The 27,088-nt window shown below is 35.2% G+C and overlaps 1 protein-coding gene across 1 annotated transcript in view; it reads left to right on the forward strand.

Moving 5' to 3' along the window:
- Nucleotides 1-27,088, forward strand: part of Zfpm2 (zinc finger protein, FOG family member 2) — a 471,310-nt gene that overhangs the window by 105,555 nt on the left and 338,667 nt on the right. Inside the window, exon 3 of the mRNA XM_004672646.2 lies at nt 11,821-11,922. Within this exon, the coding sequence (XP_004672703.1) occupies nt 11,821-11,922 (102 nt within the window). The remainder of the gene's footprint in view (nt 1-11,820; nt 11,923-27,088) is intronic.

Consider the following 27,088-nt stretch of genomic DNA (forward strand, 5'->3'; position numbering starts at 1 on the left):
ATGATAAATCTCCCAGGTTAGCAATAAGTCTCTGAAGTTCCAATTCTGCCCCTCCAGCTAGGCTATTCAGAGACCTGAAAAACTTCATCTGGGGCTGGCAGCTCTCCATAGGTCTCCGCTGCAACCCACCGTCCAACCTCACATCTCCATTGGGTCTCCATGCAGGCATCCAGCAGACCTGCTTCACACTGCCATGGCCATTTCCAAAACAAGACCTCATTGCAAACTCAATCACCCTTTCTTTCCCACATTTCTTATGCTCCATAACACCAGGTAGGATGTCAATTTGTTAATCCAGAGGGAAATAAAGACTTTGAAGAACTGGACTCTCCTTGGTCACTCAGGCCCCTCCAGAAGAGTACATTCTTCCTGTTGCCCCAATGCAGATCAGCTGTCTCAGTCTCAAGGGTTATAATCTCTCATATAATTGCAGCTGAACAGACAGAAATTTCAGCCCAAAGATTTTATTTCTTTTCTATCTGCTTACATGAGTCCATTTCTACATAATGCAACCCTGCACAAATTCTCAGGTCACAGGTATAAGAGCAAGCCTGTCACACAAACCACTTCTAGCCCAATCCAACCCAAGCTGTTTCTCACCCTCATAAGCCAAAGCTCAGAGTCTTTACTTGTTACTGCATTCAGGTTTTACAACTCTGACCAGAATCGTCCGTCAGCTGTACTTACAACACTGCAAGGTGTCTCTTATGTCAAGATTTCAAATCCTTCCACATTCCTCTCAAAAATCAGCTCCAAAAGGCCAAAAGCCACACAGTCAGGTGTCTAGTGGCAATGACCTCACTCTCAGTACCAACTTTACTGTTGCAGTCAGGTTCACATTGCTGGCAGAAATCAAGTGACCAAGAGCAGCTTGTAGGAAAATGGGTTTATTTGGCTTATAGACTTGATGGGAAGCTCCGTGTTTGCAGAAAAAGAACGATGGCATGAGCAGAGGATAGACATCACCTCCTGGCTAACATCAGGTGAACAACAGGAATAGGAGAGTGTGGCAAATGCTGGCACATTGATCCATAAGCCCACCCTCAGCAATACACTGCTTCCAGTAGTCATTAATTCCCAAATATCCATCAGTTGGGAACCTAGCATTCAGAACACCTCTAAGTTTATGGGGACATCTCAATCAAACCAGCACATCTGGTATCTGAAAAAAAAACAAAAAGCTATTTTCAATATAATGAAATGTTCAATGAAAAGAACCCAAGTAAGTGACAACAAAACCTAATGATTTAAAATAATCATGTGTTACATACTATACCAATGGCAACTTGTTATAATCATACATTTTATACAAATGTAGTAGGTTAAAGTACAGGCAAAATTAGATACTACAGTGGAATCCACAAATGCATGATTCTATTCATTTCAAACTATTGAAATGTTTAGGGCTCCATTTAGTTATTATTTAATTTAGTTATTGTTATAAAATGATATTGATTGCATGTTTGTACTTTGCTTCTTGGATGTATAATTTTGCCATGTAGAGTTAATCATAGTTGACATTTTTTCTTGGATAATTTATAACAAAACAAATGTTTTCATCCAAATAATATTGCTATTAGGCAATGCAAACATAAACTGGATCTTGAAGTTTAATGTCCTCGCCCTTCAATATGAACTGCAGTTTTCTGTTTTTGACTGGTACAGTCCTTTAACCAAAGCTATCTTGTCTGATGATAAAACCATAAGTGTATGAAGCTCACACATTTTTCATCTCTTTTATGACCTTATCTTTCATGAGCGGCTTCTGTGAAGGTACCCTAACTATAGGAAGCACCTGGGAAACATATGTGATATCTATTCTCTGATAAGCAGTTGTGAACAAGAAAGTAGATCTGTCACTTCTGAACTGTTCATTGTTAAAAAATACTTTGATGATTTCGCTGATTGCAAAATACATTATAGGGATGACTAACAGCTCCAGTAACACTCCTAGTCAAGAAAGTTCAATAGTTACATTGTACAAGAATTTCTATAAGAGGTTAATATTGATAGGAACTACATGGATTAAAAGAGCAAGGTTGAGAAAGGATGTTTGCTTGCAAGGCTGCTTGCAAACACTGCTTCTGTTTGTGCCAAGAAGGTAACTGTCTCAGAATGTGGCACATCTTTAATTTCTACAGGAGTATTTAATTTTCCGTAAAAAGGTGTTTATTTGCAGTTTTTAAATTTTCTTTTGCTTGGCAAGGAGAGCTGTTACATCTACTGCCTTACCAACAATACCTAATATGTATATTTAAAGATGCCATTTTCTGTTTCAAAGACTACATTCTAGTATTTCCCAAGTCATTTATGGCAGGCATTATATTTCTCAACAACACCTTCAATTTATTTTCCTATAAGTCTCTCATTGATTCTGAAAACTAGACTAAGAAAAATGGAAGAGTTTCAAAATACTTATGATACTATTTGTAAGAACACAAAAGAATTTAATCTTGCAGTGAAAACCATTAACCACAGCCATAATTTTAAAATATTATAGATTTTGTTATTGCTTGATATTTACTCTGTTTCATCATTTTGTGAATTAGTCTGTGGATATATGTAGCAGTTATTTCATTAAGTATATTTGTGTTTTGCTGAAAGCACACAGAAGTTGCTATTTGAAGGTATATGAATCAAGAAATGACATTAAATGAATAGATGTCAAATTCATTCCCCATTCTTCTCTTTTTGTTTTCTGGAATTCTTTTCTCCCTTCTTTTCCTTTTACTACCAATAAAGCTTCTGAAGTGGCATATTAGCAAACTTGACATTATTATATTGGTTAGTAGTTATTCATAACATTTTCCCATGCTACTTCATAGTGCTGATTTCAAACGTAAGAGAATCAAGAAAAATGGATTGAAAAAATAAGAGTGAAGTGTGTTCCATTCAATTCAAGAAGCTACTGGAGTTGGATTAATATCAAAATAAAATTCTATTTATAAATTTTCTATGAGAATAAAAATGTTGAAAGGAGAAGAGCAAGGCTCTATTGTGAGTGAAAAATGGTGTTTCTTAAGAATACTTCAGAGATTTCATATTTGATTAAATTATTTTTAATCATTTCATTTTTCATTAGTAAAAAAGATTAAAAATGAATTAGGTAAAAACATTACCATAAAAATGAGAACTAGTTTCCTGAGATAAAGTTAGAAGATGAAAGGTCCAAAAGTTGAAAAATGTGACATATTTTAGTTATTAAATAGAAATAATGTGCTGAAAGCAATTAATTAGCAAATGTAATGATACTGCAGTAGGTTATGGTAAAAAGAATGAGACAAAAATCTAATTTTCTAACTGGTCAGTGAGCAATGGTTATTGATTAAGCATCTATGTGTAGTTGATTTCATTAAGGGCCAAGTAAAATAAGAAACCTTAAGAAATAATGATTATAAAGATTAGATCCACTGAAACTTTCATCTTTATATATAACCATAATGAAGAAACAGGGGCTGTATATGGGGGGGGCACACCTCTCAGGTCATATCCTTACAGCCTTTGTTGTTTGCCCTGTAGATGTCTGTAATATTCTTTTTAGAATTTTTATTTATTTGACAGAGAGAAAGAGAGGGGGTAGAGAGAATGGGCATGCCAGGGCCTCAAGCCACTGCAAATGAACTCCAGACGCATGTGCCACCTTGTGCATCTGGCTAACGTGGGTTCTGGGGAATCGAACCTGGGTTCTTTGGCTTTGCAGGCAAGCACCTTAATTGCTAAGCCATCCCTCCAGTCTATCTGTAATATATTTTAGTTTTCCTTATTTCATGTTTTTTGATCAGACCCCAGAGCATACTGTGCTAAGCATATACTCTACCCCTGAGCCACACCTCACCCTCAACGTTATATTATCATGAGTTGGAAATTCATTCTCTGGAGTCAGAATAACTTAGGGTCACATCTTGTCTCTGACACTTTCTGAGAGTGTGCCTGGGCAGCCTCTCACATCTCTGTCCTATGATTCTTCTCTTGAAGTACCAAGATGCTAATGCATAGAACAGCTGTTAATTCAATGTTCATAAAGTATTCAACAGTATACACAGTGGTTAGTAATGTTGAACACATGGTAGCACAGTTTAATTACTGCATAGACTATGAACTTGATGATATGATTTATTCATTAATTGTTATGACTCCAGTATTTGGTTCATATCAAGTACTGAATAGAAGTTAAGGTAACTTTTGATCCATTTAATTTCTACATCCATTTGCATCATTCCATATGACATCCTTACATTATAGTCTTTCTCTGTTTTGTATTCTTTCTTTAGGAAAACATAAGTAAGTAATTAGGCTTCAAAACTAAAGGTTTTAAGACTTTATTATATGATTCCTATCAGATTTACATGTGTTACTGTGATGCATATGTATTTTTACCCAGGTTCATAATAGTTCAAGAAAGATTCAAAATTAATTTCTTTTGAGCCATTAAGTATGCATAATTGACTGTATTTTTTACAGTAATTCTTTAATGAAATGCACTATGGTATTTACTTTTAGTAATTGGACTTGCATGATTAGTTCATTTGAAGGATCAGGATCATCAATACTTGGTATTGTTCCAGATGTTTCAGCAACCTAAGTGCAATCTTTACAGTTTTTATTCATCAGTTACATGACACTTAATAAGAGTCTTTCATTATTTTGAAACCTATAACTGGTTAAAGTATATTTTCATTTTGAGTAATTTACATTGTTTTTTACTACACCAAATACCTGTTGAGCTTTCTAGTCACCCTTCCTCTTTCTTTTCCTAGTAGGTAATGGATGAAAATAATCATGAATTAGACCTGTATTGACTAAAGACATGGCTTCATTCTGTTATACAGCAGGAGTATTTCTCAAGATGTTTCTATTTAGAATCCTCAGACATTTTCTACCCACTGCTGACTACCAGCTGATAGTTATTTTTTCCCCTGCATGTTGAGTTAAATATGTCAACATTTTATTATGGATTGTTTGGGAAGATAGCTACTAATTTTAATTGGCAGAGTTGTTGGGGCTTCTGGCTATGAAATCTGCAGAGTTGATCTAAGAGCATGCAAGTAAAATATGAGGTACTTTCTGCTTCTTATCCCTAGACAGCTCCCATTGTACCATGTCTGGGTAATTGTCATCTCTGTATGTTTCTGCAACTTTGTGAACTGCTCCTAGCATAGCTTTCCTATCAGGTTGAAAGCCCCTGTTAATTTGACCCTCTCCCACATTATTCTATAAAGTATATGAAAGAAAGAACTGTTTATACATAGTCTCACCACCCAACACAATATCTGTAACTCCAAAAGGAGTAGTATAGTGACCCAACAAATAAAGACATATGTCAACTGTATTAGCATAGATGATCCTTTATTGAGCTGACAAAATGCTTTTCCTTAACTCATAATCTTTCATTATTTGTTACTTTTAAATCATTTTTTTTCAAAATATCTTTTGTAGATATTTTTTTCATATTACTATTTTTCTTCTCAGTGTCCATTTGCCTAATATTTCAAAATGGATTTCATAATAGTTTCAGAAAAATGGAGGACTACTGAGACATATGTGGGACTTGATGAGTAATAGAATATCCAAAGACCTGACATCTGACAAAGTAGTTTCATAGTATCTCAGAAAATGAATGTTGATCATTGTAGTTATATGAAATGATCCTTTCAGTGCCCCAGTGAAATATCTCTGTGATTTATCATTGCTTCATTTTGATGGCAGAACTTCATAGCTACTTATGTTGCTTCTTCATGGTCAGTCTTGTTTTATGTTTCTGGTCTCACATTTCTATACATTATTTGTCCTCACTTGGAATTATTCATGAATTTTCATGTGGGGTGTGTGTGTGTGTGTGTCTGTGTGTATGTGTGTGTGTGTGTGTGTTGTTTTTATCAGTCTTCAGAAATTGGTATCACCAATATTTAATGATTAATTGAATTTTGTGTGGCACCATATGATTCTATCAATTAAAATATAATACCAAAATACAGAATGATTTAATCATCTGAGCAGTATGATACAGTTACAATCTGAATGTAAATCTTCACCTTTCTAACGGACTGTTCAGAGTTACTATGTTCTCTGGCCTCTCCGGGAGATAGATGACTATGTTAACAATGTTGTCACATTTATTGTTTGTATGCCAATGGGTTGCTCTGGAGTTCTTTTCACATGGTCATGTGCCTTAATATAGAAGGTAATTGTTTCAGGATTTTTAAATTTTTTATTGTATCTATAACAAAGTGCCTGAAATAACTGAAAAAGAGGAGTTGTTATTTTGGCTGATAGCCTTGGAGGTTTTAGTCCATAATTCACTAGGCTTTTGCTCTGTATGCCATCATGTTGTAATGGGAACATATGGTAGAGACAGCCCAGACCTCTGGGCAAAGGAGGAAAGAAGGACCTGGGTTCCTAATATCCTCTTCAAAGGCAAATACTTCCAATGAACATGAGACCTTAGAGAAGACCTTAATACTTAAAAATTCCACTACACATCAGTAATACCATGGGATAGGAATGTAATCTTTAAATTTATTTATTCATTTATTTATTTATTTATTTATTTGAGAGCGACAGACACAGAGAGAAAGACAGATAGAGGGAAAGAGAGAGAATGGGCGCGCCAGGGCTTCCAGCCTCTGCAAATGAACTCCAGATGCGTGCGCCCCCTTGTGCATCTGGCTAACGTGGGACCTGGGGAACCGAGCCTCGAACCGGCATCCTTAGGCTTCACAGGCAAGCGCTTAACCGCTAAGCCATCTCTCCAGCCTGGAATGTAATCTTTAGAACATAGATCTTGGGGAATAATACTTGTTCAAATAACAATAACATTGTTGCTTTAAGATTATAATAAGTTATGGATTGATTTTCTAAACAGCTAATTGATTTCAAATACGCTTTTGTGATCTCCAGATTTCTCACTAATACATGAGATTTGTGAGAAATGATAAAAAAAAAATGCTTCAAAACAATGCATAGTTTTTAGAAATGATAGGTACATTCTCTGCTTTCCGTTGTTGGGGGAAGCATTCCCTCGGTGCCCTCACCTGCCTTAGGGCACATAGTGAAACACAGGTCAGCCTAGGAACGCAATCCAAAGCTCACTCACATAAGAGATGAGTCCATGAAAAACAAAGGTATTGAAAGATCAGCATTTCCTCACATGTAGCCAGGGATCTGTGGTGACTGCCAACGAGATTAAGGTAGCATAGTAATATTGTATTAAATAGGATTGAATCAATAAATAAATAATTTTTAATATTCTAAGCATGCCATTTTAAAAAAGTGTTTCAATTCATGTTTCCATGATTTAAATATTTTTCTAGTTCTTGCTAATTTTCTTTATTAATATGAAACAATAAAACTAGAGATTCAGAGTATAAATATACCTAACAGATAGAATTTAGAGACTTACCTGTACTTTCATGTGATTTATCTTTATAACTACCTTCTATTTTTGGCATGTGATATTGACTTTACATTAATAGCAATCATTTTTTTTTTCCTTTTTATAAATATACTGTTTTAGTGGGATTTTTTTCAAGGTAGGGTTTCACTCTAGTCCAGGCTGACCTGGAATTCACTATGTAGTTTCAGGGTGGCCTTTAACTCATAGTGATCCTCATACCTCTGCCTCCCAAATGCTGGCATTAAAGGCATGCACCACCATGCCCAGCTTGTTTTAGTTTTTTAAAAATCTTTTCGTTTTTTAAATTTTTACTTACCTTTTAAAAATGAAGCATAAAAATAAGTCACTTTAAAAATTGAGGGGATAATGGGGAGGGGGTAGGTCATGGATGAGCCTAATAATGGTACCAAACTGCCTGTATTTGCTGAATAGAAAACTAATTTAAAAAATATAAATTTATAAAACATAATGCAGAGTACTAATATACCAAAAAAAAAAAAAATTGTCGTAGATAACACGTAGCAGAAGTGGTGACTGCTCCCAAATCATGAAACTAGCTTTGAGAGGAAATGGAATGGATAAGTAAGGATCCCCACAGGAAACTGATGGAATGCCTGGTGTGTAAAAACACAGGGAGTTTAATGAACAGGCAGTGACAAGATGTAGGTGGGGTCAAGGGAACAGCCAAAGGCTTAGCACTTTGGTATCCAGAGTTATTCTAGCAGATGCTCCATTGTGAACTTACCATCCTGGATGAGCTCTGTAGTTCCAGCCAGGAACTATCATTGTCTGTATGTTTTGCCTGCTACAGTTCCTTAACAATGGTAGATGGCCTCTATATATTTTCTGGGAACAATTTCAAATTTCTCTGGTATTCATTCTAATCATTCTGAAAGTAACTCAATTACCAAAGAGCTTTTTTTAAAAAAAAATGTATTCATATATTTATTTGGAAGCAGAGAGAGAGAGACAGAGATAGTGAGAGTGAGTATGGGTGTGCCAGGGCCTCCAGCCACTGCAGACAAACTCCAAATGGCTTAACTGCTAAGACTTCTCTCTGGCCCCCAATGAGCTGTTGATACTAGACATGAGTCAAGGGTATGTTTACATTATGTGCTTTATTCCTGATTACCCACAAGAGCCATTGCTCTACTATTAAATAAATTGAATTTAATAGCACAATGTGTTATATGTAGCTTTACTCCTTTATTGTTTTTAATAATTGAGCTTCAGAGTTTTATCACTTTTCTTACTTTTATTCCACTTTTTAAAATAACTTATTTTAAAAGTTCCATATAGGGCTGGAGAGATGGCTTTATGGTTCAAAGAGCTTGCTCGCAAAACTTGATGGCTTGAGTTTGATTCCCCAGTAATTATGTAAAACCATGAGTACAAAGTGACACATGCTTCTGGAGTTTGTTTGCAGTGGAGAAGGCCCTGACACATCCATACTTTGTCTCTGTAGTTTTCTGTCAAGTAGATAAATAAATAAATAAATAAAAATTTAAAGGTACATAGAGAAATAAACACACAATTTAGAGTTTAAAGTTCAAAACTTATATTGAGATCAGGTTGAAGTTAAGTACAGTAATGATTTACTGAAAATTTTTGTGTTAACTAGGTTACATGGGAATTTAAAATACTCAGTGTATTTTTGCTTGTATATAATGTTTCAGATATAGTTAGAAACTTGAGTGACTATGTAGAAAGTAATTACAGGATACTTCAGAGAAAGGCAAACCATTTAATTTTTAAAATTTAGAATTATTGAATGCAAGGTACAGTTGCTTTGATTTTCCTATCATTTTATTCTGTCTTCATATTTCTTGGTATTGTGTTTTCTGGAACCTATTACCAATTGTAGCTAATTGTGTGCTGTCCTTCATATGAATCACAAGTTTTTAAAATAGCATAAACAATGTAACCTTTCTTCCTAAACTGAAGAGATTCATAAATTAAATGCTTTACTCTTGAAAATGCAGTTGCATAGTTAAAATGTTTATTTTTTCACCATAACTCATGTTCTGACTTCTCTCTCTCTCTCTCTCTCTCTCTCTCTCTCTCTCTCTCTCTCTCTCTCTCTCTTTCTGTCTCTCTCTCTCCCTCTCTCTCTATCTCTCTCTCTATCTCCCTGAAAATGAAGACCTGAAATTGGGGAAGCTCATTACACCTGTCTATGCCCAAGTGTAGTCTTACAGCTTCTTGCATGTTGAAAACTTGAGTCACATGCTGGTCATAATATGTGAATTATTTACCATAGATGCTATTTATTTGTGTATATGCCTTTACATGGGGAATGGTAAATAAAACCCTGGGCTGGCAGGCTTTGCAAGCAAGTACCTCTAAATGCTAAGCCATTTTCTCAGCCTAGATATACCCTTTCTTTAGTAGAAATAACACCAAATTTTAGAAATTTAACATCCAGAAGAATAAAAATATTCAAAATAATCTAAGCCCTATGAAAACCAGACATTCAACTCACATAGTTAACTTTTATTGCTATATTATATTTGTATAAGATTGGAAGTTTGAAATTAATTTTTAAGTTTTTATGTATTTAAATATTGGAAAATTATATTACTGTCTGATTTTTTTCTTATGCATTTCAAAGTAAAATCTATATAAGTATTCTTTTTATTGGTTATTATATTCAGTTTATTTTGTCTATTTATAACAATGATTATTTATTTATTGCTTATATCTGCAATGTTCCCTGAGCCTACGTGGGTGTCTTTAAGTCTAATTTAGTGTTGAGCTCTCTGTGACCTTTGTATTTCTACTTTGATGAATTTTGAGTGTCCTTAATGTCTATCACCATCTCTCTGAAGCAAATTTTCAGGATAGCAATGAAAGTAGCACTCAGTTTTAAATCACCACTTCCTCTGTGATGGTTCCTAGACCCTGGCAGATATGGTAGAGGTGGCATATCTCATGCTTGGCTGTCAGCTATCTTTTCTTTTTTTTTTTATTTCTTTTTTTTAATTTTTATTTATTTATTTATTTATTTGAGAGCTACAGACACAGAGAGAAAGACAGATAGAGGGAGAGAGAGAGAATGGGCGCGCCAGGGCTTCCAACCTCTGCAAACGAACTCCAGTCCAGACGCATGCGCCCCCTTGTGCATCTGGCTAACGTGGGACCTGGGGAACCAAGCCTCGAACCGGGGTCCTTAGGCTTCACAGGCAAGCGCTTAACCGCTAAGCCATCTCTCCAGCCCAGCTATCTTTTCTTGATATACTGCTTGATCTGTGTTCTCCCTGGTTTTTGTTGCCAACTGTTTAAAAAAAAAAAAAAAAGACTCTCTAATCAAGAGAATCCAGAGTGAAAGTAACATAGATTAAAGGAGATAAGCATAGGTAATTGAGAGACTGTTTGATGGGTGTGGCTACTCTTCTTGAGAAAGGTTCGTCATATCCCTCATAATCTGACTTGGTTCTCAATACGAGGAATGAGTTTTCTTCCACTGAGTGAGCTTCATATCCAATCAGAGAGCCATTGATTACCTGTGTAGGTGGTATACCACTATTGTGAATGTATGTACATCTTGTCTAGCAGGTTGATTTGTGGCTTGCAGTTTGCCCTTCTTGTTCCCACTGTTGTTGGCCATTATCCTCCAACTGCTCACATGACACTTTCAAGCACTATGAGGGCTAGCCAGCAGTGAGCTGGGTTCCTTCTAATTGCGAGTCTAATCTCTAGCTGTCAAGTGTCCACAACCTTTGGTATCTTTAAGAATAGGGTCTTTCCATTTAGCTCCGATGGGTAACCAAATGCTTTGGCAATAGCCTGCATTGTTTTGGGGACCTCAGGTCTCTGCAATCAACCAGTCACTGTGGGGTGTATAACCCAGTTCTATGTCTGGGAATTACAGGCCAGTGCCCATGGTTTTAAGGGGTAGGATTTCTCCACCTTCTCTGCAGCTTTTCTGCCCAGGCAATCACCCCCTCCCGTTCACTAAGGGTCATATTTTGTAGAATGCTATCCAGGAGGGGAACGGATTCAGGTCATAGGTCTCCCCACTCTCCTGCCTCCTCCCCCATGACCTTGGCCTCCTTCCTTCCTTCCTATTTTCACTTGCTCCTAGCTTAATTCTAGTTTCCTGTCTGTACTTTTAATGCTTACTCCCACGTACATGCAACTTAAGCTGTTCCAAGTTAGTAACCGCATATGAGAGACAACCTACGTTTTTTTTTCTTCCTATGGGTGTGTGAGTTCACCTAGTATGTTTTTTTTTATTCCCAATTATATCACTTTCCTGTAACATTTTAATTGATAGTAAATAGCAAAATGATTAGTTTTGAATATCTATCACTCTAACTGCAGTATATGCCACAAGTCTGTAATTAGACATATAAAAGTGATGTTGTCTTTAAAGAATTGTCAGGAGACTTGGATCATTTTTCCTTTTCTGTATTGGTATATTTCAGGTGATGATGAAGGAATCCCAGAGACGACAGAATCAGATGGAGACACACAATCAGAGAAACCAGGGAAACCTGGAGTTGAGACGGATGACTGGGATGGACCAGGTAGGACAGAAAAATATAATATTCCATCAATGCTTGCTATTATTATGATTTCACATATTTTTCCTTTTTAACTTTAAGTAGCTTATGAAATTTTATCTATCACTCAATTCTAACCTTTTAAAAACACATTTTTGTCCATGCTGATGATGTAGAAGTTTAAGTAAATATTGCCATTTGTAATTTTTTTTATCTTTTTGTTAAATAAACTTTAAAAAGAAAGATGTCACTTGTGCTTGAAGTCTATATTGTTTTTTTCTCTCATATTCATATAAAAATCAGTGAATTTTACTTGCTTCAACAAGAATAAATAATCTGCATCCAAATTCAAATTAGGCATAGTTTGAAAATTTACAAATAATTCATCAACAATAATACTTTAAAGAACCTCCATTTTTTACTTTATTTGTGTTGTATGTCACAAATAGAGCCTCAATATCTATTTAGAAATTGAGGCAATATTAAAAGATTCCCCTTCCTTTCATTCTAATTTCTGGCATCATTTTTCATAAATAAAATGAATTTGTACTTAAACAATACATGTATTCACTTAAGAAATTTAAAAAAAACCACAAATGAAACTCAAAATATGACTTTATATTCACATGTCATGTTTATAAGTCTCTTAAGGAAATGACCATTCTATTTATTGCTAAGTAACTTACAATTAATTTATATGTATGTATATAAATTTATATGTATGTATGTATATATATGTAAATAAACATATATATATATATATATATATATATATATATATATATATATATGTATATGTTTATTTCCTTCTTTTTGGATTTTGGAGGTAAGGTCTCACTCGAAGTCAGGCTGACTTGGGTTGCATTATATAGTCTGAGGGTGGCCTCGAACTCAGCAATCCTCCTACCTCTGCCTCCCAAGTGCTGGGATTAAAGGCGTGCACCACCACACCTGGTTACTAATGGTATAAATTTAAATGGAGAACACTGGTATATTTTCAAATGGAGAATGTAATTAGCCTAAAATATATAAGCAAGTTTTGAAATAGTTTTAGCCATAATTTCCAAAGCAGTAACATTTTTCATTAAGAAAGATCCCTATATTTCAATCACATTTTCACCCTTGCATGACTTTTCAAATTGCTCTCTGCTGTGCATGAGGAAGAGAAAAACTCCAGTGGTAATTTTCTGAAACCAGCAGCTGGAAAATATAATGCAAACAAAAAATGAAGATACAGTATATCTGATTATTATTATGTCATTTCTAATATTATTCACGATACACACAAATGTTTGTATTCTGCACACTATAGCATAATGCCATACAAGCTTCTGGATCCAATTGTATTAAATTTAAAATACCGTGGGACTACATTTTAAGAGTGGGTGAGAAAACACAGACTCCTTGCATTTTTACTTCATGGTATAGACATTCTGATTTTTCAATGTAGGAAATGACTCCTTTGATTATAACAATTAGAAAAAATAATGCTTGGAAAAATCTTAATTTTGCTATAGGTTTACACACAACTTGAAAAGAGCATGCCAATCTTGATATTATAGCTGTTTATTTATGAACCTAAATATGTATATGTTCACAAGAGATTTTACATTTATAATTCAATTTTATTGCCTTTTAGCTGTGTCTACTTGCAAAAAGGCACACTGTAACTTTTTCTGTGGGGCAGAGTTTTGGGAGTTGGCAACCTTCTAGGGGACTAGAGCTAATAGTTTTCCCAGTGATTTGAGAAGAAAATTTTTTCAGAAACTTTTTACAGAAAGAATTTTATTATTGATATAAAACAAAATAAAAAAGAAAACAAAGGTGGTTGTTCAGGTTGAGTAAAATATAGAAAAGAATAATGTTTGTCATCCAAAGAATATATTTTAACTTTTAATTAAATTAACATACATATTTGATTTTATATATATATATATATATATATATATATATATATATATATATATATATAATTTACTGTGTGGATTGTTGCAAACATTACGTTGTTTGGGGCTCTATATGAATGTGACAGAATTCTCAAAGGAAATTGTATGCATCTTATAAGAACCCTTGAACCTCCCCTTGTAGATCATAAAGTCAATAACACATTTTTCTCCATAGGTACTTACCAAGAAAAAAAAAAAGTTTCATTTTTAAACCTCTTAAAATAATGAAGTTGCCTCAAAAAGAAAAGAATATCTCTTGTGTACTTATAACTTTTCAAGATAGGATATTTATTAATTTTGATTGATAAAAAAGATACTGGAAAATTATAGAAGATACTTTTGTACTTTTCCTGAGAATGTTTTTTTCCAGATTTTGGAGACAGTTTCAACCCATTTGCAAATGGAACATAGATTCCAACTGAAATCCAAGATCAAGATTAGTTGCTCACTAGCTGGGAGATCTGTGGTAGGGTACTTAATTTATTGGTGTCTGTATTTGTAAAACAAATAATGTTATCAACTTTTATAAAATTGAATCAAACTCATTTAATGCCAATGGACATTTTTTATAGATTTGTTTCTGTTGGATGCCAGACTGTTTGATGCCCAATACTGTAGACAATACCACAAAGGGTCAAATTTTGTTGTATAAACTATTGGCTTTCAGTTTAACCACAAAATATTGGCTGAAACATGAAGCAACAAGGCAGGTGTGATTTCTGAGTCTCCTAACTTCAAGCACCCAGCATCTAGCTCTAACAGTCACCCTAAGAGTAACAGTATTCTGTAAAAATAAAACAGAATCAAAGGATGATGAAATTATCTAAGGAATTTGAAGTATACAGGCTGACATCATTTAAGGCGGATCAGGATTTATCGTATTTTTAAGGTTTGATTGAAGATGACTTCACAACCTTCCTTTGATGGCTTAGTTCAATAATGAATCAACCCTTGTCTGAAAGGGTTGTCTATTTTTATCAAATGCAAATTCCACAATGTACCAATGTTTTTTTTCCCTTGTTATTCAATGCAGAGGTACATTCAGACATTATAATTGCTCACATGTTTGTTAACTCTTATGTCTAGATGGAGCCTTGACAGTCAAAGGAAATTATGTTTGTAAACATTTGTCTTGTGAAATTCTTTAATGCTTAAATGTTTGTCATTCTTAATTAAGCATCCTTAAAATGACTTTGAATCATTTAGTTTGTAAAGCTAGATACACTGCGCCAAGTAAGAGCTGAGTCACAATAAAATTCATTACCTCATTATTTCAGTATTTCACATATCTAATTTTAAATTAATTGTTTTTCCTGGGTTTTAAAGAAATTACTCTGATACTTTCTTGCCTTGAATATAGTTCACACAGTATTTTCTATTTGCTCTTCTGCCTTTTAATCTGTGTTTGCCTATAATGTCCATGCATCATTTGTCTTCTCACAAAGTAAGAACCCCTTCTTCATCAGCCTCGTAAGTTTCAAACTCTGAGTGTGACAAAGTATGAAATGTTCCTCTAGTTTATCAATATTCTTATTCATTTAATCATCCAATCAATACTACGTATTGATTGTACAGTTATGCTTGTGAAGAATGCTATGGATCAGCATCGCGATGTGGGATGCCGTTGCCCAATCACTCTTTTCCTGATACCATTTCTTTCCTTTAATTAATCATGTTCCTTTTTTTGCATCACTGAGACAATAATTAACCATCTGTCACCCTTGAAAGTGGAGTGTAATCCATGTGAAAGAAGGAACTGCGTACACATTTCAGAGTCACTTGTGATTGTATGTTGACATGCGTGGCCTCACGACTTTCGGTATGTTAAGCAGCTACCCATGAGTTTCGTTATGTCTGAAATAGGAACGATAGCTACGTTGCAATGTGGCTATAAGGATGACATTTAAAATCGATGATGTAAGCCTAGTATCCAGTACAGCACTTGGGAGACCCTGAGACCTGCTCTGTGCTGGTGTTGCTCCTGGGCCTCCTGTGCTGGGCTTTGCTAAACAGTTTTCCCTCTGTCCTCTCAGGCCATTCAGTTGTTGACGGTGCTCTTATTTTGGAAATAGTGTTTACATTCCTGGCTTTCTTGAAAGAAAGTCTGTTCAACCTCTCTGTGGCCAGTCTGCTGTTTTGATTTGCATATTTGAATTGAGGAGATGTGTAGGAGAGTTACAATAAATCCTTATAAATCCATGCTCATCTCTATGAAATGAGCATGGTAAAAATCATATCTTACTTAGATGAACAACTCTCCAGATCACACTATTAAAATCTGGTTTCTTTCAAACTAGCAAATCATAAATAATTTGGATGCTCTTGTATAAAATTAAATGAATCTAGGGCTTATCTTCATGTATAAATGAATACAATCCACCAATAGTATGTATTCATATACACATACAGAGATATAAAGTGTGAGGAAGTTATTTAGCTTCTTGGCCATAACCTTTTTGAGACAAATTCATACAAATTTGATAAATGACTTCTGAGTATACACCACAAATATATAATATTAGAGTAGTATTGGAATGATAAATACCAAAAACAATTTCTCAGTGTATTTTTTTGGCCTTGCCACATTGTAATTGTGTGGTACAGAGCAAGTTATTACTATTCCAAGGAAGTAGTGCTTATAAAATAGGGATGATAATAATAGCTACCTCACATGTGAAGTATGGAGCTCAGAGTTTCAGAAGTACTAAGTAAACTGCTCCTAATTTTACTATAATTTGGATCAATAGGCCTCCATAGCAACTACAAGGTTTTTCATAGAATTCCACATTAAATATTAGAACAGTGAGTTAATTTTGCAAAATAGTTTTACTATACAAAAACCACTATGGGGCTGGAGAGATGGCTTAGCATTTAAGGTACTTACCTGCACTGCCTAACAGCCCAGGTTCAGTTCTCCAGTACCCACATAAAGTCTGATGCACAAAATGGCGCATGAATCTGGAGTTTGTTTGCAGTGTCTGGAGGCTCCGGAGCACCCATTCTCTCAGTCTGTCTCTCTTCTCTCTATCTCCCTCTGTGTGTAAATAAAGAAAATGTTTTTAAAAAAATAATGTGAGGCTAGGTACAGTAGAGCATGCCTTTAATCTCAGCACTTAGCAGGCAGAGGTAGGAGGATCTCTATGTGTTTGAGGACAACCAGAGATAGACTACCTTGTCAATTCCATGTCAGCCTATTCTACAGTAAGACCTTACCTCGAAACACCAAAACCAAAAGAAAATAAAACAAAAAAAAACAAAAAACACTACTATGAGATTATGTTCAAATCAGCTTAGTTGGAAATAAAATTCAGTTATAGAGTTTGTAGTTTAAATAAAATAGTTAAGAATATGGCTGGAGAGATGGCTTAGTGGTTAAGCACTTGCCTGTGAAGCCTAAGGACCCGGGTTCAAGGCTCAATTCCCCAGGACCCACGTTAGCCAGATGCACAAGGGGGCGCACGCGTCTGGAATTCGTTTGCAGTGGCTGGAAGCCCTGGCACACCCATTATCTCTCTGTATCTGCATTTTTCTCTCTGTGTCTGTTGTTTCAAATAAATAAATAAAAGTAAACAAAAAATTAAAAAGATAGTTAAGAGTAAATATCTATATATATATATCAGGCACATCAAACCTGCAGCCCACAGGCCACATACATCCTTGAATTGTTCTGAATGCAGTGTAACCCATTTGTAGATGAGATATCATGTTGTAATGTCAAAAGTTAACACCTCTGAAAGAGTCAAGTCAAATGTGTGTACTTGTTGCAGATGCACTAAATATTGGCCAGGAGATGCTAAGTCAGTTGCTTACTGTAGTTGGTGTTTAGCACTGTGGATGTATGTTGTTGATGGAGCTCCTCCTGCTTTGTGTCTGCAACTAACCTGGGAAGACAGGACACATTTCCTTAAAGTGGAATGGGAGCTAGAAGAACACTGAGATTGAAGCACACTTAATGATACAGCCCTCACCCTCTGCACCCCCCCCACACACACACACCACCACACACTAGTCCATAGAAGGGCTTGAAGATTACAGTTCTGATTTCGTTTCCTCTTTGATTGGGAAAATGTGGTAGATATAAGATCTGGGAAATGCCATTTGAAGTAAATTAACAGACACCTATGAAACATAGTTAACCATAGATATAGTCTGACAGTAAGAAGAATATTGTGAGAAGCGGAGGAAATGGTAGAATGACTGTGTATTACTCTGACAGTGAATTGGTATTATCTCTGCTATCAGATAATGCAGTTATCATTAATTTTCACATTTGCATTTCAATCTTTGGAAGGAAATGACTCTTGCCGGATGAAGATAAGAGCTCTGTACCACTATAATGAACCATCATTTTATCCCAAGGCTTTGTGTCCATATGAAAATGAGGAAGAGTGTGTGAGTGCATGTGTGTGTGTATGGGGGGAGTAAAAATATTATAACAAAGTGTCAAAATTGCTGCTGATTTTTTTGAAACATTTATGAAACAAGAGGGGGTAAAAATAAATCTGTAGTGCACTTAAGTGGATATCGGATTAAAAGATGAAAGCCTGGCTCTGTAGAACAGAATGCCATATGAACGTAGTGAAAAGTTCTCTTGATCTTCTTCCCTTCCCAGTTTTCACTGCCATACAGAATTGGCATACACGTGTACTTAACCAAACACAATAATAATAATTAAGATGGGTTGGATCACTGTCCAAACAGACACTTACATTTTTCATGTCATAAACAAATTCCATATGACATCATTTAATTATTATAATTAATACTGTAACTTTATGAAGAGGTAGATTGAGGATATTTGGAAAATGGAATCTTTCAGAGTTTGTCAACACTTTGTTATACACATTTAACTGAGAAATTCAAGTTAAAGATAATAATAAAATTAATTTCCTTTGGGTATCTTCTCGTAGCAACCTTTGTCTAAAGCACACCATTTGTAAATAAACTCATCAAATTTTATAACTATATAACAGTTCCCAAAATATATGACAATAAACTCCCAAACTTTTATAGATCGATGTTGTAATGGATTCAGTTCTGTCCCTCTAAAGTTAATATGTCAAAGGCTTAAACTTCAGCAATTCAGAATGTGATGTTCTTTGGCAACAATATTGCTGAAGAAATAATTGATTATGTTGAAGTCATACTGGAAAAGAGGAATTAATCTCATCTAATTATGTCATTTTTTTAAAAAATAAATATTTTATTTATTTATTCATTTGAGAGAGAAAGAAAGTGAGTTGCCGGGGCCTCTAGCCACTGCAAAGAAACTCCAGACATGTGTCCCCTTCTGCATCTCTGTTTACAGGGGTACAGGGGAATCAATCAAACTTGGTCCTTTAGTTTTGCAGGCAAGCAACTTATCCACTAAGGTATCACTCTAGTCCTGATTATGTCCTTTTAAGAAGGGAAACTGTAAGGACACACACACGCACACCACACACACACACACACACACACACACACACTAGGTAAATAAGTAAATACAAATGTCCATACATTAATAAGTACAGAGGTCCAGAATTAGCAAGGAGACAGTGACTTGTATGTGTTCCAGTGCTGATTACTGTATTTAGTTGACAAAATATCATCTAAACCAATAAAATGTCCTTGAAAAAGATATATTTCAGTCCAAACTGTTTTTCTTTTCTTTTTTGACCATGCGAGTGAGAATGAGATCAAGAGCAAGAACATGAGACCGAAACAGAGAGAGAGAGAGAGAGAGAGAGAGAGCAAGAGCGAGACACAGAATTGCTGTACCAGAGCCTCAGCCACTCAGTCAAACTGCAGATGCTTGCACCACCTAGGGCACATGTATGACTTTGCACTTGTGTCATCCTTGTGCATCTGGCTTACACAGGATCTGGAGAGAGATGGACAAGGGTCCTTAGGATTGACAGGTAAGCATCTTAACCACTAAACTATCTCTCCAGTTCCAAAAGTAGTTTGAAATTATTGCAAGATGTGATAAAGAAATATCAGTATTAAATTTACATGGATTACAAACAAGCCAACACATTATAGAAATACATCAATATTTATTACAACACTGTTCAGAGGAATGAAGTTATGAAACCAGTCTAGGTATCTGAACCAGTTAGGGTTCTCTAGAGGTAGAATATGTATGATTTTGTCTAGGGGGTGAGCAGTCCAACGATTGCTGTCTGAAGTCTGGAAGGTCTGAGAACCTAGTAGCTGCTCAGTGCATTAGGTTAAATGTTCAGTAGCCCAAATCTTATGCTGAAGGATTTCTGGTGAGCCACTGGTCTGCAGGCCACTTTGGAAAGCTGAAGAAGCTCTATCAGATGTCTGGAAAGGATGGGTATTCACAGTGTAGATTTACTCACCAGTAAATAGCAAGGGCTGCCAGGCAAAATGGCTGATTCACTTCTTTTTCCTGAAACCTCTTTATATATAGGCTGCTATGAAAAGTGCTTCTCACTCTATGGAAGCTTTTCCTGCTTCAGGTAATCTTTCCTAGAAATGTCCTCAGAAACCGGCTGAAAAGGTGTTTCTTCTTTCTATGTTTTTATTTTTTATTTGCAAGCAGGGGGAGAGAGATGAGGAATGGAATTGGCACACTGGGGCAGCTTGCAAGTGCCAACAAACTCTAGTTGTATGCACCACTTTGTGCATCTTTCCTTACATGTGTACTAGGTATTTTCACCTGGTCTGTCAGGCTTTGCAATCAAGCACTGTTAACCACTGAGCTGTCTTCAACCAGGGGTATGTCTCTTGATTCCTGATCAAGTTGACAATCAGAATTTAACTCTCACAGTATCTAATAATAAAATATAGATGAAGAAAATGTGGCAAATATATGCAATGGAATTTTTTTCAGTCATAACAGGGAAGAAAATTATGCAATTTTCAGGGAAATGGATGTACCTGGAGATAATTTTGATATTAAATGAATTAGCCCAGTTTCACAAAGAAGACAAAGAACATACATTTTCTCTCATTTGAAGGTCCTAGAATTTATAAGCATGTGTAAAATCATGTATGTATTTATGAAACGGGAAGTGTAGCAAAACAACTTCCAGGATTGGGAAGAAAATTATAAAAAAATACTGAAATAAATTGAACTTAAAAATATTTTTAAACACTTTCAAATCTTGGATTGGGGTTGTCTAATGAAACAAACTAGAAATCCAAATGAACATTTGAATGTTGATGCAAGTGGAATGTCAGTCTGTGAAAGACTTTCCTCAGAAGAGGAGAGGAAGAAGAGTCGACAAGGAGAGCAAATGAAGAATGACCAGGGAAGACGAGGATAGCCAGGACCACGTGACCCTTTGTGAGAATGATAAGCAGAGCCACGGTAGAAAGTGGTGTGAAGTCAGTGCTTATGGTCAAAGACTTCTCATTCATTATTTTAACCAGCAGGATGAGATAGTTGCATGTAAGGAGAGAGTGAGCATACAGAACCCATTATGGTAAACAACCACTGTATGCTTGAGCATTCTTGGTACTTATCTGAATTTCTAATGAGGTTACTTATGCTCAAGTTGGCTCTTCCCATCCCCCAAAGGAACAGTGATACATTCCCACTGGGCCCACTTTAAGTTGTTTGTGATAGAAAATGCAAAATAACTCCACAGTGTTTGTGGTAAACTTGATAGTATTCTTGCCTATGTAGAAACCCCAGACAGACCTATCTAGAAATACATCATCTCTCCTGTAACTACTCTACCTCAGGGATGGAAGCTACTGAAGGACTACAGTATCCACAAGCCACACTGGGGATCTACACGTAGACATGAGGCTGCTTGTTGAAGACCGTTTATATTCAAACTATTAAAAAAAAAAAAAAAAGAAAGAAACATAGAAGACTATCATTAAAGGTTAGCAAAGGAGCCATAAAGACATTTGATTGTAACTTAGGGTGTTGCCGGGAAATCACATCACAAAGTTGGTCCTCATGTTCCTGAGGTTGATGGCATCTGGAAGTGTGGCTGGATCTCATAGGGCTCTGGAGAGTTAGAGTGGAATAGGAAGGAAAGCTCAGTGGGGGAGTTTGAGCTTCTTGCAGACATCAGGGTCCTTGCCCCAGTGCATTTAGGCCTTATTTTAGGTAGACTGGAAAAAAAATCACAAAATTTTGTTTGCCTCAAGTTTTTTCAAAGTCCTTACATTGTCACATGAAATGAAGCAATGGAAAAAACTTATCAGGTACTATAGCAGACATCTTCAGGTTCACTGAGATGAACTTCCAGACCAGGCACAGTTATGGAGGTAGGGATTTATTGAAGCTTACAGATCCAGGGGAAGTTCCATAATGGCAGAGACTTCATAGTACCAAACACACAGAGAGAAGAACAAGCCAAAAGCCACACAGCACAGCACACCTCAGGAATTCCTGGTAGGCACATTTTGCATATCTTTAGATTGAAATTTCAAACCTACCACCGCACCTTAAGATCTGCACAGTGACACTGCCTCCAGCCAGGTGGCTGCAGATGCAAACTACAAACTAATAAAACTGAATATATTGGGAGTCATCTATTCAAACTACCACAGGTAATGTAGATGTTTTATGTTTGGGGTAATGCATAAACATCCAAAGTTGGTTTTCTGAGTTTTCTCTTCATGCAGACACTGAGATTAATACTCATTTCAACTGACATCCTGTGTGGAAAGACACAAACCTTCTTTGTTAACTTAAATTTTATCAAATTCTTTTGTTTTTCTTCCCATTAGCTTTTCTTTATATTAGGGTGTTAGCTTTATAAATGCTGTGTATAATAAAAAGGTAAAGAAAAAAAACATAAAATATTATAATAAGGATTGAAGAATTTTGTTTCTTATAGAATTCAATAGGCTTTAGGACAAATAATATAAAGATGATGAGTATTTGAGAATTATAGCATCTATTTTCAATATGTACTTTTAATAAATTGATGCACTGTTTAATTGTATGCTGGCTTATTTTTTCCATCAGACCAACTAAAAGGCTAAAAGAACAGAAATGAGAATAGAGAACATTTTCTGTCTTCTTGGCCTTTGCTCCATCAGTTCCTTCTACTCAGTTTTTTCTGTTAAATTTGATTTCATCATACTTTTCATTACAGAGCATTTCATATTACCTTAAAAATTGACTGAAGGGGAAGCAACAGAGAGTTTGTGAACAGTAATTATAGTAATGTCATTAAAGCAATGGTTGCTAAATAGGCCAATAAGTGAATTACATGTTTTAAAAATTATGCCCACCATTTGGAGTACCATAACTGAACCAAACAAATTTCTTAAAACTATTTTCTTGTTATCATAGAAGTCACTTTAAGTGTCCCTTTTATTTTATTTATTTTATATTTTAATAATAATAATAATTATTATTATTATTATTATTATTATTTGTGAGGTATGGTTTCACTTTAGCTTAAGCTGACCTGGAATTCACTATGTAGTCTCAGGGTAGCCTCAAACTGTCAACAGTCCTCCTACCTCTGCTTCCTGAGTGCTGCGCTTAAAGGCATGCATCACCACACCTGGCTTAAATGTCCCTTTTAAATTAGCAAATATAAGACAAACAGGAACCAGAGTCATATTAACTGTGTATGAGAGCCCTTTGTCAATGTCTTGGGCTCTTATAGCACTGGAGAAGGATAGGATAAGGGGTCATTTGCATTTTTAAAGTGTGTGTGTGTCTTTTCAAAGTAACAGCAAAGTTATTCACTGTTACATGAGCAAGATCAACCACTTTTACTCTATAAGTTAAAAAAAAAAAACTTTATCATTTTTTAAATTTTAAATTTAATTTTTATTAACATTTTCCATGATTATAAAAACATATCCCATGGTAATACCCTCCCTCGCCCCCACACTTTCCCCTTTGAAATTAATATGCAAAAATATGACCATTAGAAGTTATTAAATTTAATGTTTATATTAACTCTTAAATTTCAATTTAAAAATAAGTGTGAGATTTTGAAAACCATTCAATCACATACAAATACCTTTTCACATTATGACACATGTAGATTTTTTTTGAAAAGCCCAAATTATTTATTCATGTAAAATCACAATTACAATTATTCAGCAAAATTATTTTTTATAAAATAAGGTTTTTCTTTCTGAAACATATAAACAAATTATGTTAGGTGTGCATATGGCTCTAAGCTAACATTTCATACCAATAATTCATAATTAACATGTGTGGAATATTTTAGCACATTTAAAAAATTAAAGTAGTGTTTATCAGTTAACCTAGACTTGTAAATTTTACTTATTCTTTCCTTCTTAAGATGAACAGTTAAATTACACAATTGGATGTCTGCTATGTTAGTTCAGTAAAGCAAAAAATGACATTTTATATAAGTGTTAAAATTCATGTAATATTTCAACTGTAGTTTAAAACTTGAAAAATATAACATTTCTAATTCATTTTGAACACTCAATCCAATATCTCATCCAATTGGGCTTGTTAACCATGATTTCTGGAGATTCCAGATTATTCTAATAAAAGAGGGTCAATAAAGATCAAAATGGTCAGAGTACCTAAACCATTTAGTTTTCTGAATGTTCCTCACTTGAAATTAATCAAACTAGTATGTAGGATTGATAATGACACCATAAAACTCCCATCCTCTGCAAGGCTTTCTCCTTCAGAAACATTAGGGCTTACCCTTTCCCATCTTTGTCTGTAATGTTTTTGTCCACCCTTTCCCATCTATGTCTGTGATGTTTTTGTCCACCCTTTCCCATCTTTGTCTGTGATGTTTTTGTCCACCCTTTCCCATCTATGTCTGTGATGTTTTTGTCCACCCTTTCCCATCTTTGTCTGTGATGTTTTTGTCCACCAACTTTGTCATTTTTGAAGGTTGCATATCTGTATCACATAAGTGAAGCACAGAGAAGTGTCTAATAGTGTAAGCACAGTACATACCACCATCATTCTTATCTCAAAATATTGGTACACCTGAAATCTTCCCTCAACTTTGTTTCTTCTTTTCCATGCGATTTAAGCATTGGATGCCAGAGTTGCAGTGAGTGCATTTTTATCTGTTTTGTTCAGAAAATTAGTTTCAACTTTTTTGATTAGAATAGGGCAGAATAAGCTTCAATATTTCAGATGGATTTGAGGAACTAAAATGTTAAATAATAATTTCAGATTAGTTTTAAGTACTAAAAGATTTTAGATATAAAATGATATAGACATTTGTTATTTATACTCAGCCTTATTCAACAATAGTTTTTGGTGACTTGAAAACATTAAGTATAAAATAAGAGAAAAGTCATTAGAGTAAATAAAAGAAAACAGGTACAGGAGTATAATAGATAAAAGGAAATGTAGAAAGCAAATTCAGAGTCCATAAGTTTTTCAAAATATGCTTAACTATAATTTCAAGCTTTCTTTGCAAATCTGGTTTGCATATTTTTTAAATTGTTCAACAGTATGGTAATTATATCTTTTAACTTTTTATATGTATTCTCCTTCAAGGAAGAAGAGAAATACCTACATTTTATTAGACTATTGGTCATAGTACAATGATAGTGGTGCTCTACTAAGAATCTGCACTTGAAAAAACAGTTGACATTAACTCAGGACTGAATATCCACCCATTTATATTTAAGCAAGCAAACAAATAAGAAGCTAACATGTGATTTTTAAATCTTTATTTACTTATTTGATAGAGAGAGAAAAAGAGAGTGTGTGTGAGAGAGAGAGAAGCAAGAGAGCGAGAATGGGCGCACCAGGTCCTCTAGCAGCTGCAAACGAACTCCAGATGCATGCACCACCTTGTACATCTGGCTTTCGTGGGTCCTAGGGAATCAAACCTGTGTCCTTTGGCTTTGCAGGAAAACACCTTAACTGCTAAGCCATCTCTCTAGCCCTAACATGTGAGCTTTAATCTTGATTTTTCAACTTGACTGTACTAAAACATACCCTCAAACGTTTTGGCAAGGATGTTTCCAGAGACAGACCATGAGGACCAAGAATGGTTGAATCCATTGATGGATGGGGTGGAATTGTAGACAGTGAGAACTGGTTGGAGAAAGTAGGTCACTGGCAGGTGGAAAGGGTTGTGATTGAGGTTAAATTGTGTTGTGCTCCTTCCTTTGCTTCTCCATTTTGCATTCTGTCTGCCACAAAGTCAAGATGTTTCTACACACACTACACATTCCCTGAAGTTCTGTCCAAGAACCTGGGGCCAAGAAACCATGAACTGAACCTTCTTAGACTATGAGCCAAATTAATTCCTTCATTCTTTAAGCTTTTATCTAGTTATTTGTTTGTTTTGATAAGGTACTTGTTCCAAACAATGAACTCACTAATGTAGTGCCAAATCTCTTTACGTCAACTTTGATGTATAGTAAAGCTGAGAAGTTCCAAGTTTCCTCCAAGGTCTTGGGTCTCTTCTTGAGAAATGTTGACCTTTCAAAAATTATTCTTAGTTATATTTTTCTACACTTAAATATTTGAAAAACCTAGCTCCCCCAGCAAGTGTCATGAGCCAACTTTAAGGCAGTTAATGGTCTTGTATTTTGTGATAACTGCCTGCATATGCTAGAATCAGTAAGGTATAACACCCTTACCTCTCCCAGGTCACTCCTCTCTGTAAAGCTCATAGATCTTTATCATTACCTTCCCCTTTATCTTTTCCCTTTTTTGTTTGTAGGGTTTATCTTCCGATGACTTCCTTAGACATTCTCAAGAATTGTTTGCATAGATCTCTATTTTCAGAATGCCTTACATATTTCAGTTTTGTGATCTATTAAAACTGTTCAACTTACTTTACAAAGTAGAAATAAAAAAAAGAGAATAATGTTACCAAATCCTTCTTAATGTATAACAAAAATTTGTAACTTCCTATTTTGGATATGTTCACAGAAATTTCTATTTTAAAAGACAAATATGTTCTTGTCATTACTTTAATGTCTTCCTGAGAAAATGAATTTCATAGAACTGAGCGGAAGGGAGTTGCAGGACATGGTCTATAGGGCTAATATTCAATAGTGAGCTCTTTAAAATCATGGCAAATGCATATGACATTTTTGCCGATTTCAATTTGTAAGAAAATGATTTCTTTAGAGGGGACAGAAAGAAAGGGAACTATCAGTCAAAATGTGGGAGAATACAGACTCCTGATGAGACCAGCAGAGAAGACAAACTCAGTGTAGGGATGCAGATTAGGCCTCAGAAGATGAGGGTGTAAAAGGGATTTAATGGTGGGGTGGATTATAGAAAGCCTTGTAACAATGTTAAATAATTATAGTTCCAGCAGAGATCAAAGCGGTGCTGA

This window comes from Jaculus jaculus, chromosome 2 (assembly GCF_020740685.1).
Source record: "Jaculus jaculus isolate mJacJac1 chromosome 2, mJacJac1.mat.Y.cur, whole genome shotgun sequence".
Classification (NCBI taxonomy): domain Eukaryota; kingdom Metazoa; phylum Chordata; class Mammalia; order Rodentia; family Dipodidae; genus Jaculus; species Jaculus jaculus.